This window comes from Schistocerca americana, chromosome X, assembly GCF_021461395.2.
Source record: "Schistocerca americana isolate TAMUIC-IGC-003095 chromosome X, iqSchAmer2.1, whole genome shotgun sequence".
NCBI lineage: Eukaryota > Metazoa > Arthropoda > Insecta > Orthoptera > Acrididae > Schistocerca > Schistocerca americana.
Window position 1 is genome coordinate 710,036,006 of NC_060130.1, and position 21,483 is coordinate 710,057,488.

Sequence of the window (21,483 nt, forward strand, 5' to 3'; positions counted from 1 at the left end):
CATTAGCTTCTCAGTATGTACAATCAAAGGATACGGCCTTTTGGGTGACCTATTTTGATACTCGCAAACTCACTCGTCAAAACCTATAGGGTACGTCCCGTTGACGTATAATCATGGAATATGGCAAGAAGAAAGGTTTCATTGTACAAGTAACGGAAAAAATTCAGACTATTGCTATGAACATTTTTGGAAGGTGACTATCAACTGCCGTCAAGTAACGTATAAAATGCATGTTTGACCATCAGTTGATTTTATTTTAAACTCAAATATAAACTGGTTTCAGTCTTGGACCATCTTCACGGATAAGTGTTAAAATGGTTTAAGCCACCACATTACATTTGTGATTACTTAAATAATGTGTAGAGCATGTCATGAATGCCAATATACGACACAGGATTTTTAGAAGCAAACATACTAAATGTACACGGAACAGTACTGCTCTGTGTAAATTATTAGTAAGTTTGCTTCTAAAAGTCCTGTGTCGTATATTGATAGTCATGACATGCTGTACATATTATTTAAGTAATTAAAAATGTAACGTGGTGGCTTAAACCAATTTAACCTTTATCCGTGAAGATGGCCCAAGACTGAAACCAGTTGACACTTTGGTTTAAAATAAAAGCAGCTCGTGGTCAAACATGCATTTTATACACAAAATTGTGTTTGTAATTGTATCACACGAAAAAATATTCCAATTGTCATTTGCTATCTGACTTCAAACTTGAAATTAAAACGTCTCGGAAGCGCTGGGACCGATATCCTGCAGGAATTAATGTCGATAATACGAAAAAGTCATAGCCAAAACGCATGAATTCTCTGTTTACATACTAATTAAGTTGCGCGAAACCTTAACTGCGCCAGTCCCACTTGCACGTGGGCAATTTTTGTATACGATTCGTTTAGATTATTCTGTGAAATACATGCGTGTAACAGAATGTTGCAAAGTCTACGGCCGTCAGCGAGTAAGAAAACGAAGTCCGAGGGAGACAATGCACCAGCACTGAAAAGAAGCAGAGCTCAGATCCCGTCGGACCAACCCGATTCAGATTCGCAATCGTCGAATGTTACGAGGAATCTTTTGAAAGCGACGTTATCGATTTCCTAGCCCAACTTCCTCCAATCCGCACACAAGTTTCATATCTAATGACTTTTTCGTTGACGGTCATTTAACGATAACACATTATCATGGTGCTGGAAGCACTGATGATAAGTGATGTGTCGGAGAACACCGTTGATTGAATTTATTTCTAGCAAAAATATTGTGCAAAAATAACAATTTATAAAAATTGTGTATAACCTTCAACTGTTGGTGTGCCAGTACTATTACGAACCTCGACCACTAATCCAGCCAAAATTCTACTATATTTTACGCAGGCGATGACACACAACTCGTAAATATTTGAAGAAAGACAAACCAAGAGCTGCTGACGAAATAATTCCTTATTACTACCAGTGTCAATCAACCGATCGTCACGTAGCGTACAATTATTTACAGCAGTCTGTACGATATTGTCCTGTGGCGTCATTAAAAGTGTGCAGAGTGCACTCCATCTAAATACAGACTGCGTTTATATAACTGTATCAATGTCTTTTTCGCTATTGCGGCCAGTTTCAGTGGCGCAGTATAGTTTTTATTCTAATTTTGTTGACGCCACACTAAGAACGATACCATACAGGCAGATGTAAATAATTTTATGAAATAGTGGCGATTGGTATATCGAAACTGATAATGGACAAACATTTATTTCGTCTACAGCTCTTGGTGGCTTTAAATCCGACATTCTTCAGAACTGTACTAGAGCTCTCTACACATCACAACTCACCATGCAGCCTTGCGTTGTGTGGCGAAGAGTCCATAGTGTACCAATATACTAACTGCATAATGCAAGGGCTCTGGAAATAACGATCAATTCAAATAAAGATACAATGCAGACATTCATGGCATTTGATTCTTACACAAAAATCACACTTCACAAAAGCTTTTACATAACATTGAGTGACAAACGTTTAAGTAAGCAGTAGAAGGGTTATGATAGTATAGTGGTAAGGCGACTGCTAACGAAAACTTGTACTTCCAAGTTTCAGACGTGGCCTTGTCACAGAATTTCAGTTGTAATTTCGGATAGTCAATGCTGTTACCGTAGATAAACAGTGCGTGTCACGCAAATGTGTGTGCGTAGGAAAAGTTGACTTAGTAAGTAGAAAGACGAAAACTTGACGAAATAATGCGGACGTTAAGCGTCGTTGTGCAGTTTGCAACTTGCTACATATAGTTCTCTTCAGGCAGTTTTCTTATCTTTTCTTTGCAAACACCATTTTGTCGTGATAGGCCGGGCAAGGTCACATGCGGGTGCAGGTGCCTACAGTGTGTTCACAACTTCTTTTATTACAGTCGTAAACACGAACCACGTGAAAATGAGGAAACCTCAGAAGCAGCTGTCGCCCACACACACACTGTATTGGACTAGAGCACCTTCAACTTTAATACACACTGTTTATAATTTTGCTTTACAGGCTAGCATTACACATCTGCAAAGTTTCGCGGAACGAAATTTATCTCCATTTGTGAAAAAAATATTTGTCAGCTTAACGGCTTTTCAGAAAGATCGTTAAATTATTATACTGAATCTTATTAGTTAAAAACCATATAGCCTTGGGCTCATCAATGTGTTCATCAGTCAAACTAGTTTAATCATCTCCCTCCTTCCTCTCTGTTTCCTTCTCCCTTCCCTCTCCCCAGAAACATATGCACTGATTGTTAGGAACAAGTGTGTGCGAAATCTTATGGGACTTAACTGCTAAGGTCATCAGTCCATAAGCTTACACACTACTTAACCTAAACTGTCCAAAGGACAAACACACACACACACACACACACACACACACACACACACACACACGCCCGAGAGAGGACTCGAACCTCCCCTGGGACCAGCCGCACAGTCCATGACTGTAGGAACAAGTAAAACACGGGAAAATCACTTTCCGTTTCTAAGCGCATGAATCTAAAATGAAGTTTTGTAGATAGTAAATGTAATATAGATTGAGTTTCCTGGGAATAAAGAAGTTAAAACTTCCAGTGATTGAAACAACAATGTTGAAATCCCGGGATGGTAATCTGAATCACGACAGCTGCTGTCTGGACCTACCATTTATTATCGATGTTCTTGGTGTCTCACAATCTCTTCATGCAAATAACAAGATGGTATTGCAACTTCCAGGCAGATTAAAACTGAGTGTCGAGTCGGACCATGAACCAAGATCTACATCTTTGATAGATCTTCACAATTTAAATTCAGCGCGGACCTCTCTCCTAGTTTCCACTTTTCAGAGAATCTTTCCTACATACTTTTTTTTGGACTAGCATTGATTTCATCTGAGTGCGAGTGCAGGAAGCTATGCAGGACAACTTCTCTGACGCCAGGAAAGTAGAACAGATCTACCGGCAGAACCAAAGTAGAAGTGTTTTGTAACTGTAGCCCCAACAGATGGCAGGGCTCGAAACATATTGTATAACAAAGGAAGTATTATGAATGGAAAAAACACGAAATCGTGCGATATTCTACAGTATTTATTATTTTACAAGCTGTTTTTCGGCTGTCAGGTACAAAGAGAAATAAGTGTTCCTGGGAAATGTTTGAAGGATCAAAGATTGTAAATCAGTGCATATACAGAGTATCTCACTTGGATTCCAAAGATGGCAATTGTTAATAAGTCATCGGAGGCTTTCCCAGCGTATGTGTTGTTTCCAGGGCTATCGGGTGCCCAGCCGGATGCGATCGTTGAAGTCTAATATGGAATGGTCTGTCTGCTCATTGTCGGTGTTATTTATGCCTGACTGACGGACATAAATAACACCGACAATGAGCAGACAGACCATTCCATCAGAACCACCTGATGAATTTTTCGCCGAAAATCGTGGGACCTCAGCGATCGCATCCGGATGGACACCCGAGAGCCCTCGAAACAAAAAACGTCAATTGCTAATGTTTGATTCTGAATTTTTGAGATGGCTGTCTATACCCAACTCTGCATACAGTTTTCCTATGGCATCTTTTCCACCCCCAGTCGGGTCTTCCTTTACTGTGACAGAAAAAGAGCCATTGGTTTCCATTATTTCAAATTATCTTGATTAATTTCATAGTCACCTTTATACCTATTGCTATTAGTACTGTTACAACACCATACGCTACAATAACAGACTATATAACCCATATAATTTTCCTATTACCTCCACCTTGATTTTGCTTCAGCAATTACCACTACTGCATGTTATGTTACTAACAGGAGGGTGCGCTGAAAAAATAATGCCTTCGAATTTTTTATTGTGTTATCAGTATCGGACGAGGTATTAAATTTCATTCATTTTACTCGGCCACCAATGGCCTTGCCACAGTGGTAACGCCGGTTCCCATCAGATCACCGAATTTAAGCGCTGTCGGGCTTGGCTAGCACTTTTAAAGGTGACCGTCCGTGTCTGTCGTGCGCTGTCAGTAAACTGGGTGCACTCAAATCTTGCGAGGCCAACCGAGGAGCTACTTCATTGAGAAGTAGCGGCTGCGGTCAAGAAAACTGACAACGGCAAGGAGAGCGATCTGCTGACCACACGCCCCTTCATATCCACCCAGTAGCGACATCGGTTGAGGATGCCAAGGCGATAGGTCGGTACCGTTAGGCCTTCCAAGGCCTGTGCGGACGGAGTTTTGTTTTATATTGCTCTCTCGACATTCCTGCTTTGCTAACTCAAGTTGCAACCCACTGTCGCTAGAGGGCTCCGATTTGTAGCGTATAACACGGCGGCATACTGGAATACTCTCTTTCAAATTCTAAAGGTGGCAGGGGTAAAATACAGGGAGCGAAAGGCTATTTACAATTTGTACAGAAACCATATGGCAGTTATAAGAGTCGAGGGGCATGAAAGGGAAGCAGTGGTTGGGAAGGGAGTGAGACAGGGTTGTAACCTCTCCCCGATGTTATTCAATCTGTATATGGAGCAAGCAATGAAGGAAACAAAAGAAAAATTCGAAGTAGGTATTACAATCCATGAAGAAGAAATAAAAACTTTAAGGTTCGCCGATGACATTGTAATTCTGTCAGAGACAGCAAAGGACCTGGAAGAGCAGTTGAACGGAATGGACAGTGTCTTGAAAGGAGGATATAAGATGAACATCAACAAAAGCAAAACGAGGATAATGGAATGTATTTGAATTAAGTCGGGTGATGCTGAGGGAATTAGATTAGGAAATGAGACACTTAAAGTAGTAAAGGAGTTTTGCTATTTGGGGAGCAAAATAACTGACGATGGTCGAAGTAGAGACGATATAAAATGTAGACTGGCAATGGCAAGGAAAGCGTTTCTGAAGAAGAGAAATTTGTTAACATCGAGTATAGATTTAAGTGTCAGGAAGTCGTTTCGGAAACTATTTGTATGGAGTGTAGCCATGTACGGAAGTGAAACATGGACGATAAATAGTTTGGACAAGAAGAGAATAGAAGCTTTCGAAATGTGGTGCTACAGAAGAATGCTGAAGATTAGATGGGTAGATCACATAACTAATGATGAGGTACTGAATAGAATTGGGGAGAAGCGGAGTTTGTGGCACAACTTGACAAGAAGAAGGGACCGGTTGGTAGGACATGTTCTGAGTCATCAAGGGATCACAAATTTAGCATTGGAGGGCAGCATGGAAGGTAAAAATCGTAGAGGGAGACCAAGAGATAAATACACTAAGCAGATACAGAAGGATGTAGATTGCAGTAAGTACTGGGAGATGAAGAAGCTTGCACAGGATAGAGTAGCATGGAGAGGTGCATGAAACCAGTCTCTGACTGAAGACGAAAACAACAACAACACGGCGGTGTGTAATGTAACTATATCGATTCGTTAGAAACAGTGCGCTTTAATAGAATTTCTAATAGCAGAAAACGTGCCTCCAATTGAAACAGATGAGACTGGACATCTGTCAATAATTTCTTTTGCTTTTTGAGGGTGATGAGTTCCCTAACAACATTGTCACAGGTGATGAAAGCTGGATTCACCGTTTAGATCCCGGTAACAAGAGAGGAGCACTTGAATTCGGCCAGAAAAGTGCAAGACAATGCCATCAGCAGGCAAAGTTATGCTGGTAGTGTTCTAGGATGTTCGAGGTGTGGTGAATTTGGAATTCATGTGAAAATGGATCACTATAAACTCTGCAGGGCACTGCAAGACCCTCAGAAAACTGAATGCACGACTTCAAGGAGTTCGTCCACACATGGAGTACCCTCTCCTTCAGGGTGACAATGCCAGACTATATGCGAGCGCTGCGACATCTGCAACAATCCGACGCCTTGGGTTCGCTGTCATCAGTTATCTTCGATACAGTCCCGATTTGCCCCCATCCGATTTTCATCTTCTTCCAGGATTTCACTTTCACAGTGACGAAGCGGTTCAAAAATAGCTCTAAGCACTATGGGACTTAACATCTGAGGTCATCAGTCCCCTAGACTTAGAACTACTCGAACCTAACTAACCTAAGGACATCACACACATCCATGCCCGAGGCAGGATTCGAACCTGCGACCGGAGCAGCCGCGTGGTTCCGGACTGAAGCGCCTAGAACCGCCGAAGCGGTGCAAGCAGAGGCGAGGTTGCGGCTTCGTCAACAAAGTCAGACATACTACAGTGACAGTATCAACAAATCTGGTCTCTCTTTGGGTAACGCGTGTTCGTTGCCAGAGTGAGTACGTTGAGAAATAAATATGTAGACACGAAGAATGAAAATGTAGAATGTTAATAACGTTTATTTTCTTTTAAAAAAGCTTTAAGAGTTTTCACACAAAAAATTCGGAGGTATTCAAATGGCTCTGAGCACTACGGGACTTAACTTCTGAGGTCATCAGTCCCCTAGAACTTAGAACTACTTAAACCTAACTAACCTAAGGACATCACACACATCCATGCCTGAGGCAGGATTCGAACCTACGACCGTAGCGGTCGCGCGGTTCCAGACTGTAGCGCCTAGAACCGCTCGGCCACCACGGCCGGCCTCGGAGGTATTGCTTCTCAGTACGCCCTCATACAAACACTAATACTTCTACTACGACTAAGTATGACAGTGCTGGAGTCACTGACTTTCGGAGAACAGTTAAATAGTGCATCGTCTTTTGTAGCTTCACTATGTCTACCGTTGTCTGAGATGGACACACACACAATTTGCCAACATCGGAATTTGTTTAGTTCCTAAGTTCCTTAACATATCGGCCACCCCGTCGGGTCCAGCAATACATTTAAAATGTTAAAGACCTCGTTTACTTTAATTATGTAATAAACAGTTTTACCTCTTAAAGCCTGCCTAGCAGTCCTCGCTATACCTACAACTACAGGAGAGTCCCATAGGTCATGATCTGATGTACCGACTTCGTGACAGTCACTGCTGGTCGTTTTCCTATTACCAGTTCTGTTCAGATATGTCGAATATGGCCCATCTGCGGAAAGGTAGTAAAACCAGTCCGTATGTGGCTCGAAATGTATCAGCTTTCGTTTACATCAGGAATAAATAGAAATTTTTGCCTTTATGTCCCTGAGAAATTCCATCTCTGCTACCAGTGTGCAAATATTAAATTTTGTGTTAGGAACGGATTTCTTGCCGGTTCCCAAAGAATTTCGTGTATTTTTTCAAATAGTTTATTCCTTCAGTCAGTAGATGGCAGCCATTTTTGGTATTTGAAGGTCCAGAGGACATGCGCCCATGAATGTCTGGAGAGGTGGTGCTATAGGCTTTACAGCACCGTAGCAGAATCTGGCCAGTCGTAACATCTACGCCCAGACACTGGCATCGTAGCCCACAACGACAGTTAATAGAGACTCGTGGCACAGTCTAATTACATTACCGCCAAGCACAGCGTTGTCGCACAAACCTTGTAGGCTGAATTGGGACACAGATAAGTTTTGATTTAAAATCTCAAATGACACTGAGTTGACAAAAGTCATGGGATATATCATAATATCGTGTCGGAGCAATGCAGCAACTCACCGTGGCATGGACTCAACAAGTCTTTGGAAGTCCCCTGCAAAATAATGAGAAATGCTGGCTCTATAGTCATCCATAATTGCCAGTGCAGTATTTTGTGCATGAACTAACCTCTCGATTATATCCCATAAATGTTCGCTGGGATTCCTGTAGGGCGATCGGTGTGACCAAATCATTGGCTCGAATTGTCCAGAATGTTCTCCAAACGAATTGCAAACAATAGTGGCCCGGTGGCATGGCACATTGTCATCCATAAAAATTCAATTGTTGTGTGAGAAAATGAAGTCCGTGAATGGCTGCAAATGGTGTCCAAGTAGCCGAAAATCACCATTTCCAGTCAGTGATCGGTTCACTTGGAACAGAGAACCCATTCCATTCCATGTACACAAAGCCCATACCATTATGGAGCCACCGCCAGCTTTCACAGTGTCTTGCTGACAACTTGGATCCATGGCTTCGTGGGGTGTGCGCCCCTCGAACCCTACCATCAGCTTTTACCGGCCAAAACTGGAACTCATCTGGCCAGTCGTCTAGGGTCCAACTGATACGGTCGCGAGCCGAGGAGAGGCGCTGCAGACTATGCCGTGCTGTTAGCAAAGGCACTCGCGTCAGTCGTCTGCTGCCACTAGCCACTAACACCAGATTTCGGTGCACTGTCCTAACGGATACGTTTGTTATACGTCCGTCATTGATTTCTGCCGGTATTCCACGCAGTGTTCCTTGTCCGTTAGCATTGACAACTCTACTCAAGCGCCGCTGCTCTCAGTCGTTAACCGGAGGCCGTCAGCCACTGCGTTGTCTGTGGTGAGAGGTAATGCCTGAAATTTGGTATTCCCGACACACACTTGACTCTCTGGATCCCGGAATATTGAACTCCCTAACGATTTCACAAATGGAATGTCCCGTGCATCTAGCTCCAGCTACCATTCCGCTGTTGATTCCCGTCGTGCGCCAGTAATGACGTAGGAAACCATTTCACATGAATCACCTGAGTACCAGTGACAGCTGCGCCCATGCACTGCAATCTTATACCTTGTGTACGTGATGTTACCGCCGTCTATAAATATGCATACCACTATCCTATGACATTTGTCACTTGAGTATAATGTGATGTAGGATTTGCTATATAGTTGATTGTAGTATTCTGTACGGTTACTAATATTTTTAGGTGCACAGCATAATTTTGTTCTACGTAAGTGAACTCTGTGATACTTGGGTTTTTATATTCTACAGTCATCAGTTTTGTTAAAAATATCGTTTATACTGATATACTTTGCTGTGAGCAGCACGTTAGAGATCTTGACTCACTAACAATGTATTTTAATGGTGTCTGTTGGTTAGGTGGGATGGTTTTGCGGTTCTGTTGTCGTTTCTGGGAGTTTACGGGACTGCCCGTTCAGTTAAGGTTCTCGGTAAATTTCTCATCTTTAGATGAGTGGATATATCTATATCTTCAAATTTATTTAAAATTGTGATAGAGCATATTAAACATCTGAATTTCAACAACAGCGAAGATCAGTTCTTCAATGCGATTATTCAAATTATTTTGCTTCAGTTGTTCTGAATACCCAAGTGCTTTCACTTGATCTGTGGGATGTTTCTGCTTCGTTGACGTTATTTCGCATTGTGAACACACGTAAGCCTGTGCGTTAAATTAGGGAATGAGCTTCTATTTTAATTTAGTTCTCTTTTCTTTTGTTTTGTTACTTTCCGTTGTGCTTTATCCCGAACGAAGAAATGTTTGCCTCGCTAACACATTACTTGCCATGGTGTAGAATTTAGCTTGCGAAAAGGAAAAGTACTACTACCTAGAAACATCCTGGAAGATTAAAACTGTATAACGGACTGTTACTTAATCTTGGACTCCAGATGGGCGAAAAGTACTGCCAGGAATATTAATGCTCTGTGTTCTGGTCTTGCACAGTACTCCGTAACTGTTCCTCTTAGCGATTCATCGTTTTCATGACTCTTTCAAGTACGGAAAAGGTTCCAAAATTGAATTAGTCCAGACTTGGTAGATTCATAGTAAAGCTAAGAATAAAGTATACTGCAGTCAAATATTAGTGTAAAATCTTAGATGGCAACACGCGTCGTCATTTGTGTGAGGTTTGTGTCACAAGATTTTTAACATTGAGTTGGGCCAAAAATTATCCATTGGCTATTAAACATATCAGTCGAACCCAATGTAAACACTGAAGATTTTACTCGTTGACTCGGGCAACAAACTTTGTTGCTAAAACAAAAGTTTAGTGTTGTTCTCCGGTAGTTACATGGAAGCACAGCAGTGTTATCATAACAAGTAATGATTATTACGAAACTGTGTACATGTAGTCTTAGCAGCAATTTTTCTTGTGCTATCATAAAGGCCAGCGTTTCACCAGTTTCTGTAAGCGAACAGCCGCCAAAGTGGAAACGCGAAGACAAGTGCCAGTTTGCCTCAGTTACGCCGTAGGACGTAATATCAATCCTGGAAAATGAATTTGTCAGGCTATGACATGCCGGCTCACACAGGGCATGATACTTCATTAGCGATACGTGATACGTGTTTGTGGAACCAATGGATAGAAAAAGATACTACAAGCGGCGAACAGGTACTGTGCCACCTAATGCGACTATAATACGGGAGGGCCGTGAAGGACCGTCCAACTTCAACAGTATCGGCCATGCGCTGAAGCACTGTGATGTCTTCACCGCCGACTATTGGGCCCAGGTTTGCCTGGTAATACGAACTCTAACGCAGCAGCTTCTACTATTCAGAAAAGACAAATGCCTCGTACTATTATGGCCCGGAAACACCATCGCTGGCTTTCTGAGTGGAAAAATGAAGTTTTCGGACAAGTAATGCTTCGACCTGTCCAGTTATAAAAGACGTCATACGCGTTGACGCTGCCGTGGCTACGACAACCAGACAATCTTCATTGCTGGGCGGCATAGTGGACCAATTCAAAGTTTAATAGTTTAGAGAGCCATTGGGTACAAATGCCATCCGTACTTCTGCGTGATGCAGACAGTCTGAAGAGCATCCACTGGAACAGGGAGACTTTAAAGCCAGAAGTGCTGCTCCTCATTACACTGCGCGATCGCATGTGTCAGTAAATTATCAGTCTTCGAAGAGCGACGGATACCGCCAATTTCCAGGCCAGCGCGTTTACCTGGCAAGTAATCTACCGAACCGAAATGCCTGGTCGGCAGCTTGGTCATCACGGTACTGCTGCTACCTTTGCTGATGCTTTGTGGACGCCCATATAGGTCATGTGATTTTCCAGATAGGAGAAAGCCAAGTTTCGGATTCGAATCCCAATTTGATACAGTCTTAATCTTCCAGGAAGTTTCGAAGTTGCGCATATAGACCTTCTCCCAGAAATGCTAGTCCAGCAGAGTGCTCAGGAGAGCTTCCGTGAAGTCTAGAAAGTAGTAGAGAAAGGGCTTGGGAGAAGTGAAGTAGTGACGGCAGGTAGTGAGTTGTGAAGGTATAGGTGTGTCTGTATTGCCCGGAATAGGCAAGGTGCCGAATTCGAGTCCCTGTTTAGCACACATTTTTAATCTTTCAGTAAGTTTCAACACACCTATGCAGTATTCGATTTCATGCCACGATGTTTTAGGAGCTGTGATTTCAATAAATTGGGTCTTCACACAATACGGAGGACTCCGTCAAAAACCATATACAGCTGTGCACTCATAACGGGTATGTATAACCAACCATGTACCCAATCTACGGTATAAAATTCAATGTAATCATATTGCAGTTTCCACAATCTTTATCGCGTTGTTTCTGTTATTTTCATAAGTGGTGCAGACGTTTGTTTTCAGTTTGCGGTCACTTCACTCGTGGAAGTAAATTGCAGGGAATAAGTACCGTTCTAAAAGAGATACTGCCTTCAATAATTGTCTGTGGAGTATCAATGCCAGCAGTACATCTACATTCATACTCCGCAAACAACGGTGCATAGTGGAAGGTACCCTGTACCACTACTAGTTGTTTCCTTTTCTGATCCTTTCTCACGTAGAGCGTGGGGAAAAGACTGCCTATATGCCTCCGTATGAGCCCTAATTTCTCGTATCTTATCTTCGTGGTCCTTACGCGAAATGTATGTTGGCGGCGGTAGGATCGTGCTGCAATCAGCTTCAAATGCCGGATCTTTACATTTTCTCAATAGCGTTCCTTGTAAAGAATGTCAACTTCCCTCCAAGGATCCCCGTTTGAGTCCCGAAGCATCTCCCTAATACTTGCGTATGTTCGACCCTACCGGTAACAAATCTAGCAGCTCGCTTCTGAATTGCTTCGATGTCTTCCATTAATCCAATTAGGTGGGGATCCCAAACGCTAGAGCAGTACTCAATAATAGGTCGCGATAGTGTCCCATATGCAGTCTCCTTTACAGCTAAACCACACGCCCCTAAGATTTTCGCAGTAAACCGAAGTCGACAGTTCTCCTTCCTTATCACAGTCCTCATATGCTCGCTCCATTTCATATCGCTTTACAGTGTTAAACCCAGATATTTAAACGACGTGACAGTGTCAAACAGGACACTTCTAATGTGTTTATCAAGCTCAACATGCATGTTTACTGTTAAACATTTAGTGTGCTTACGTGGTTGGTGGAACGTCTAGGTAGGCCATAATCTATTTTGATTTTGCTTGTCTGTTAAATAAGCTTCTGACTGCCATGTCAACTAATCTAGGTGTTGGATCTGAGTGATTTCTCACTCCAGTTTGAACAGACCATTTATTACTTCTTTTTGTCGGAAGGTAAACCTAACCAAGTTCGCAAAGAAACGGTTGATACTAGGTTACGTCATAACGACGTGCTACACTTTGTTTTCGTCCATAGAGGCTCGACCCGTGGTGAGCTCAATATGATACGTACAACAAGTGATGACCATAGTAAATAAGGAATGGTGATCAGAATACGAGTCATTCAGCTCTGTACCAAACGAGACCACAGGCCGAATTTTTCACTCTCGTCACTATCGGAATCATAAACACATCATTGGATAAAATATTAATTTATTGCAATTAATGAAATTTTTCAATGTTTTTCACCAGTATTGCATTCTCTTTGAGACGATAGTCAATCGTATTATGGGCTTGTAAGCCGGAAACGGGTCAACGAAATAAATTAATACTTTAGAATCGCAACAGTTTGGTCCTTTTCATTTATAATAGCGAATGTATTGAAATGATTCATGTCTCTGCTTAATCGGTGGAGCGGAAAGTCAAAAAATATTAAAACAGAAAAATCACCCTTAAATTCTCACAGCTAGCTCACTGAAAGTGACACTGATCACAAGAGAATGTTGTACATTGCTGAATAATTACTCACCTATGGGAGTATAAGGTCATTCTGTAAGGGTCAACATCATAGACGTTTTCTTTATTTTGTCGGAATGAAACTACAGAAAGATAGAAATAAGAGTGTTCGAAAGGGACTTATTGTAACAACACTCAGCCTAAGCGTTCACAGGAGCTACATATGACCAGGTCTGATATTAGGGGTACTATATGAAGTGGAAGCAATCATTTATGTGGAAGGCCTTGGAAATCAACTGGCGGTGACTACCTGACTCCAAAATGTGCTGAACGAAATCATAATGAGCAAGGCGGCGGTGTGATAAAGACAACGGACTCGCATTAGGCAGAATGGAGTTCAGGTCCCTGTTCAGCCATCATGAGTTAGTGGTTTATGTAAATAGCTTAAGGCAAATGTCTGGATGTTCCTTCGAAAGGACAAGATCAATAACCTTCCCCAGTCAGCTTGTGTTTCGTCTCTAATGACCTTGTCGTCGATGGGAAGCTAAACTCTAAATCTTCTTTCAGTATGAAACAATAATCAATCGACAGGCACCCTTGTCAACTCTTGCAGAGGATTTTCGTTGCAACTCAGAGACATAGGTCAGTGTCAAAGTGAGTCCTAGACAGGCGATATGAATGAGTTTTCTTAGTCCTGCTGCTGCATACAAACCACAGCTCGAAAGAAACGAATACGCGACGTCGCCTAGAATCCTGCAAGAAGCTTCGCCTTGGTCGATAGATCAGTGAAATAAGTTTTCATAGAGTAAGTCAGAGTACACGATGTGACATGCGAATGATCAGGAGAACGAATGTGCTATGTTGCTTTGAGATGGAAACAACTGCAAGCTACGAACATACATGGGCATTCATGATACTATGACATTAGTGATGAATGGTATAGATTTGTGTATTTTTGAGGTGACAGTGAAAACTATTGAGGCTGTGGGATAGCATGTAATTGTTTTTCATGGCCCGCAATCAGGCAATTAGTATTTGTCGCTGGAGGATTGAACGCAGATATTGAGCAAAGACGCTCTCCGCACTGAGTATTAGTTCTCTTTGACTTTTCTCAGCAAGCGTGATAATCCTTCTGATTACAAATCAGGTAAAGTTTCAAGGGAACCTTCCGTAAAGCCGGTGTTGATGAAGGTCTGAGGGGCTGACCCAAGACTTGTTGTTGTCCCGTACAACGGCGATTTTAGCAGAAGGAAGGAGCTAGTTTAACGACATTACACTTAGTTTGATGCTCTCTGGGATGCAGTATGGATGCAAAGCAATGGTCAATGCAGACGCTAGCTAGTAATTACATCCATTAAATCACTTCTCTCAAGTCCGCCTGCCGATATTCTACTCGTCTTGAAATAATTATTACCATCGAGAAAATTTCCCAGAGATCATTAGTATCATGGGCATATTATTATTTTCCTTTTAATCTCAACTGGAGGAGGAAAGATGCTAGTTATTTCAAAATATGTAGTGTAAATGGTAACTGTACAGAGTAGCTGTTGTCGATACAGCGTGGACTTTAATCACTTCTGTACAAGTAATGCACCTAATCCTTTATTTGATATTGATTTTAGTTCTCTAAATGTAGCTAATATAAATAAGCTACTGAAGCAGGATAGTATAATAAAATCATAATCACTTAATTAGTTTCCAAAGTGGACCTTAACATAACAATAGCATCACCTTATAAAATAACTGCCATAATTGATCTCATTAAGATTCCGTTAACTTGGTTTTGGAAGGAAGTTTTACAAAATATTTGAAACTTACTTTTTAATTAACTTTATTATAGTTTTCTTTGTTTTTTCTTTATATACTACAGTAGCAGGACAAAGTTCGTACAGGTGTATTTTGTTAGTGCGGATTGCCTACATCAGGTGTAGGTATGCACTCAGGGACAAACCTATTGCTTTCCTTTGATTGACAGGTTCTTATACTATCGTTCTCTTTTGATTGACGGGTACGTTATCTATTGTTCTGCTAAAAGGATTCTTCATTTTGATTGACAGGCACATTTTTTATATCAACGTGGTTTTAGCAGTACAATAGTTAAGAGGAGGGTGTGTGTGAGTGGGTGACATGGAGCAGAACAGCAGGTTAGGTACAGAACATTAGGTTAATTTGCATAATTTTTATGTAAAACGCAGTACAATAGTTTAAGGGAATGGGCAACAAAGAAGAATGCACCAGAAATGAAATTCGAAAAGTGTACCAGAAAATGGTGGGAGGACATAACTAATTACTTAATTTGATATCAAAGGCGGTACAATAGTTTAAGAAAATGGGGGTGACATGTAAAACCACTTAACCGAACAATAGGTTAAGTGCGACAAAGGGCCAAACATTAGGTTAAGACACCCAGAGTACAGTGCTGAACATTGGGTTATGCAACATGTTTGCCCCATGTAATTACTTCTTACAAGACCTACGTGTTTCCAAACAGCAGAGAATGATGAGCAAGAGATATCCAACCCCCACTGACTGAATTGTTTATATATCAACAATGTATTTCCTGTTATGAGATCCTTCCTCTCCACCAAAGAGCCACCTATTTCCATATATTCCATACACTGTCTAGAATCCCCTAAATTGTTTACATAAACAATGTTCCAGACATTGTTTAAACAATGTTCCATACACAGCAATCGATTTCTGGACAAATTCTTTAACTAGATAAATAAACTATATTCCATGAACTGCCATAAATAATTAAATAATATTATTTACATTGTCTAAAGTGTTTAAATAATATCCCACACCCTGCAAACGAATTCTCTCCAAATGACTGATCAACTGAGTCTTTTTCCTGCCAATTTCTGGGAGTATGGTGGGAGGGGAGGTGTTTACCATAGGAGGAGAGGTTAATTAATTGATGAATTTAATTAAGTAGTCAATCAAGCTGATAAGAGTGAGAGGGGCTATTCCAATAACTCAGACCTGAAAGTGTACCTGTAGCAGTGAGAGGAAGGTTTCCTGAGGGGTGGGGGAACGATAGGTTATGTGCCTGTCAATCAAAAGGAAGGATCCTTTTAGCAGAACAATAGGTTAAGTACCTGTCAATCAAAGGAGAACAATAGGTTCACCCTTGAGTGCATACCTGCCCCTGTTGTAGGCAACTCCCAGTAATAAAATGCACCCATACGAACGTTGTCCTACTACTTACTAGACACAAAAAAGTTCCATTAATAACAGTAACTCAGTGCAAAATATTTCGTTGTCATCAATCTACAGCTTGTAAATATTACCTGTTTCAGTCCTATAATTGAATTACTGTGCGTACAAAAAAATTATCAACAGGAGTAGGGTGAAAGTTAGAATTTAGACACAAAAATATGTAGGACACAATCTAATGAAACAAAGTTGTTATTTAAATATACACCATAAAACATGCCATATACAGAGTACAATGCCGCAGGTTCTTTTCTTGTGCCTGTAGTGTCTTTTTCCGCTTCCACTGCTTTCTTTTCTTCCAAAAGACGTCCATACACTGACTTCCACAATTTTTTATTCGCATTATCTCCTGATTTTTAAGAATTGCAATGCACCATAAGCCTACTTCCACACGCATTCCCTGCAGGATTGATTTGGAACACGTATGTAACCATAACTGAAATCATAAATTGCATCCAATACACCCATGTATAAGAGACAGTCACATGTAAACGAGAAAAAAATGTAAGTAAACTGTTTATTACTTCAGAAGTAATAGTTAAAGTTAAATACATTCATCCCGCTGTGAGACAAGACGGTCAGTGCCTTCATGGGAAAATGTTTGTGGCTGCCTATGGAACCATGATTGGATCCACACCCAGACATGTACATCTTCATCCGAAGCAAGTCAACGGCCACGAATGTCTTTCTTCAGGGCTCCAAAAATTTGGACATCGCATGTAGAGAGATCGGGACTGTATGGAGGACGTGTAAGGGCTTCCCAGCGAAATTTCTACGGCGTAGTCAAAACAACCTTGGCAACATTTGGGACCGCCTACTTACCTACCTACCTCCCTCCCTTCCATCACACTTAATAGGCGTGCAGAGTAGCTATTCCTGACGAATGTGTATGTGTTGCAGGTGCAGCTGAACGTGCTGAAGGAGGAGAAACGCAAGCTGCTCGCTGAAGCTGATCGCGAGAGACAGAGACCGCAGCCCGTTGCAGGTACTATAAAACATCGCTTTTCGTGTTAGCTGCATCTAGATTCTCTGTACACGAAAGGATGACAAAAATGCCTATATGAAGGTACAGTTTCAGAGCTCAGACTCTGGGACTGATAACTTAAATGTTTAATTCGTAATAGAGTTAATGGGCTAAACGGACATTTATTAGACAGTTTTCGACATGAATGCACTCAATAGGAACCTGTCAGTTGCACAACAGTTTGGTGTTACTTGGCTGGATGCCGTTGTACTTCAGTTTAAAGGACGGAAGAAAAGTAAGGCACCGTGGTGTTCAGATCAGCCTCTACATGCTGACAGATACAGCTCTGTGGAAGTTCATCTGCACCCAATACTACAATAGTCTACTTAACAACATACATGTGATTCAACATACACCGCACACTCGTACTCTCCAAGTGAAGTGACACGTTGGTTAATGCACTGAACTCGCATTCAGCAGGGTGAAGTATTACTCCTCGTCCGACACTTCAGTTGTAGGTTTTCTGTGGTTTTCCATAAATTTCTTAAGGCGAAAAAGGACACAGGCCACTTGGGTAAATGGTAAATCTGGGGTTTTCAGGAGGCATCCATTACATCACTTGCACCTCTTGCGACTCATCGGTTAAAACGCTAGCCTGCTGCAAGAAGTTCGCCAATTGACTGTTTAGATACATTCGACTGAAGAAGGGTCTGCTTGTGTAATGAGCTACTGTTTTATTACTGAAAGGCTTGGGTGAGGATGTGGGATTTTGGTGGTAATTGTATGAGACACCGGATCTATCCTGCATCGTATCCATGGTGCATAACATAGACCGTTCATTGCTTTATACGTGGCACGTTACAACGATCAGAACATAAAATGCTTGCACTGAAACGCATGACTGCCTTCCTGAATAGCGATCATGTTTGGTGCACGGGGAAAACTGCAGATTATTCAAAATAGTGTGATATCTTTCAAGCCGACAATACACCTCGCCATCGTGCACACCGTCTGCAGGAACAGCTCGAAGAAAATAGCTGGGTTTTTGGTAATGTTTAGTGGGCACCCGATTTACCAGAAGTCGATCGCATTGAGTATTTCTAATCCACTCCGAAATGATATATCCCATTACTCTCACTGTATATTTCGTCCAAATTGACTGTGAAGGCCAGAGTGCTCGCAGCGCTTCTACCATGGCACACAAATCCTACAGATATTTCAGTATACGACGTGAGAACACTTCCGTATAGGTGTATGATTTCTATATCAGGTTACTCACAGCGAAGTTATACTGGGTGAGCTAGGGAGCCATCTACAAACTTTCAGAGGTTGTTCCTGACAATTGTTCGAATGTTTTGGTCCCAGGGACCCGTGGTCTCCAGTGGTCCATTACAAAGTAATAATGCAACTGTGATTTATTCGGTTATCGCCACAATTATCTTTGTTTCTGCTGAAACACACCATTTCAGCAAAATTATCCGATCGTCCCCTATGTAATGCAGAATTAACTACAAATGTCAGGAGAGGCGGCCCCGCCAGTATAAAAGGAGGCGAGGAATATTGTTGTCAGTACAGAAGCAGTAACAGCAAAATGGGTCGGTAAGGAAAGCTGAACGGCTACGAACGTGGACTTGTCAGTAGATGTCACCTGAGTAACAAATCCATCAAGAACATTTCTACCCTTCTAAATCTAAATAATGAAAACGGTACAGCGCGTTTCGAGAATTTATTCTTATTTTCAAGTGCATTTGTGCACATAAATCTGCCCAAGTAGACTGTTGGTGAAGTGACTGTGAAGTGGGAACTCGAAGGAACGACCACAGCCAAACCAACACCAAGCAGATCTGATGTGCTAACGGACAGGGACTGCCGAGCATTGCGGACGAAATCACTCGTGAGTTATAAAGTTCTACCAGCAGTCCATGTAGCAGAATAACTGTACGCTCAGAGTTAAAAAGAATGGGGTGCAATCGCCGAACACCTATCATAAGCCATACATTTCTGTACTCACTGCAAACTGACACCTGAGATAATATGAAGATCGACGGCATTGGACAGTGGATGATTGGAGACGAGTGATTTTGAGTTATGAATCACGGCATTGCCTGTGGCAATGCGATGGAAGGGTTTAGATTTGATGTATGCCTGCGTACAGTAGAGGAACAGTTCAGAGACAGTGACTGTATCAGCATGACAGGGCATCATGTCATAAAGCATCATCTGTGAGGCAATGGTTTATGGACGATAACATTCTTGAAGTAGGCTGGCCTGCCCAGAGTGCAGACATGAACCCAAAGGAGCAGCTTTGGAATGTGTTGGAACGTTGACTTCGCTCCAGACTCCCCAACGTCCAACATAACTTCTTTCTCTGGCTTGGTTTCTTGAGGAAGAATGGGCGGTCATTCGTCCACAGACATTCAGACACATCATTGAAATTGTTCCCAGGAGAGTTCATGCCGATATAAAGGTGAACGATGGACACACTCTGTATTAATGTTCACTAATACATTTCTGGATACTTTTGATCAGATAGTATACCTTCACAACAGTGGAAAATTCTGTGATATCCAATCACGAAAACATACGACACAAAATGTAGTACGATGCAACAACCCTCAGATGCAAAAGTACTTTGATATTATTGCCGTGTCAGCGGAAACAGCCTGGCATAACACTTTTGAACCCTAATTAGATTGGAATCCATATGTGGAATCCATATGATCATATTGTGCGCAGCGATCGTTGAATGTAGACAATGGAGAAAAAAGAGCACCAGTCGATCACGATCGACTGCTTTTCTTTTTCTCCATACTCTGTTTTAGTACCTCTCTCCCACTGCATTCAGTGAACCCAAAAACGAGGTGGATATCGACCAACACTTCTTCAGTAAACCAATCCACAATGCCCTGTACCACTGTTATCGTACAACAAACACTTCCAGAAAAACAATCACAGTACAGAATTAAGCACCCCTCAGTGGGCTAATGAGCCAATACATACGTGGTTAGCACGAGGCCTCAACCAATTAAAACAAGTTCGTTCGTGTGCTGCAGTCCCTCACCTGTCTGCTCTCTTAGCTGAGCGGCCGAAAGAACTGCGACCTGTGGGTACCATGGCTGCCGACTCTTCATCTATCCTCATGCTCATCTCAGATAGGCCCTCACATGCATCGCGGCCACCAAAGGATATGGAGGAGGAGGAGGAGGAGGAGGAGGAGGAGATGATGACGATGATGATGATAGGGAGAAGGAGAAGAATCAGGTCACGGCTGCTTTGGTGATCCCGGAGGTGCCAGATCCCCTGCACAGTCAGATTCCGAACCAATGCTCATTGATGTGGTTCCATCATCATCAGTGACAGGCAGTGGTTCGAGGTCATGATTGGACCTCCAGGTCCCTTCACAATTAATTTGGACACCTGTAAAACGATCATTCAGTGGAAATGTGATAGATGTTATTCTCACCTGCTGGAACTGCAACACCTTAATTCCTCCTCTTCTGCAATCGTGTTGCTGTACAAGAAATATGCTTCTTTGATGACCATTCACCAACACTGCATGGTTAGCGTGCATTCTGTTCTGAGATGGCATCAGTAAGGGTACATACACTGGTTTGCACAGATGTTATCAGTGGGTGGACTCACGTTTGTACCATGTTGGAAGCAATAGCAGTGCAAGTGCAAACGACCTCAGTGATCACCATTTGCCACGTTTATTTACCCCAGGAAGGCCACTTTATTACACTGACTTGACTACCTTAAGTCAAAAACTTCCCCCTTTTCTAGTAATGAGGGGATTTAATGTGCACTACCCCCTGTAGGGCGAGTATCACTTTGTCTGGGAGGAACATTCTAACTGCCCAGCATGTTAGCTATCATGGTCAGTTGGAAGACATCTCAATCATGGTACTCCAACACACAACTACCTGTGGTATCTTTTCATTTATCAGGCTAACGATCTCTTCCCCTTACGTCATATGTTCGTTACATGGTCACTACATAACAATCTTTGCCTCAATGACCACTTTCCAGTGATCCTG

General features: G+C 42.0%; 1 protein-coding gene across 1 annotated transcript in view; it reads left to right on the forward strand.

Annotated features, from left to right (window-relative positions):
- Window positions 1–21,483, forward strand: part of LOC124555352 (KN motif and ankyrin repeat domain-containing protein 3) — a 270,873-nt gene that overhangs the window by 147,944 nt on the left and 101,446 nt on the right. The window contains exon 6 of the mRNA XM_047129232.1: window positions 17,383–17,467. Within this exon, the coding sequence (XP_046985188.1) occupies window positions 17,383–17,467 (85 nt within the window). The remainder of the gene's footprint in view (window positions 1–17,382; window positions 17,468–21,483) is intronic.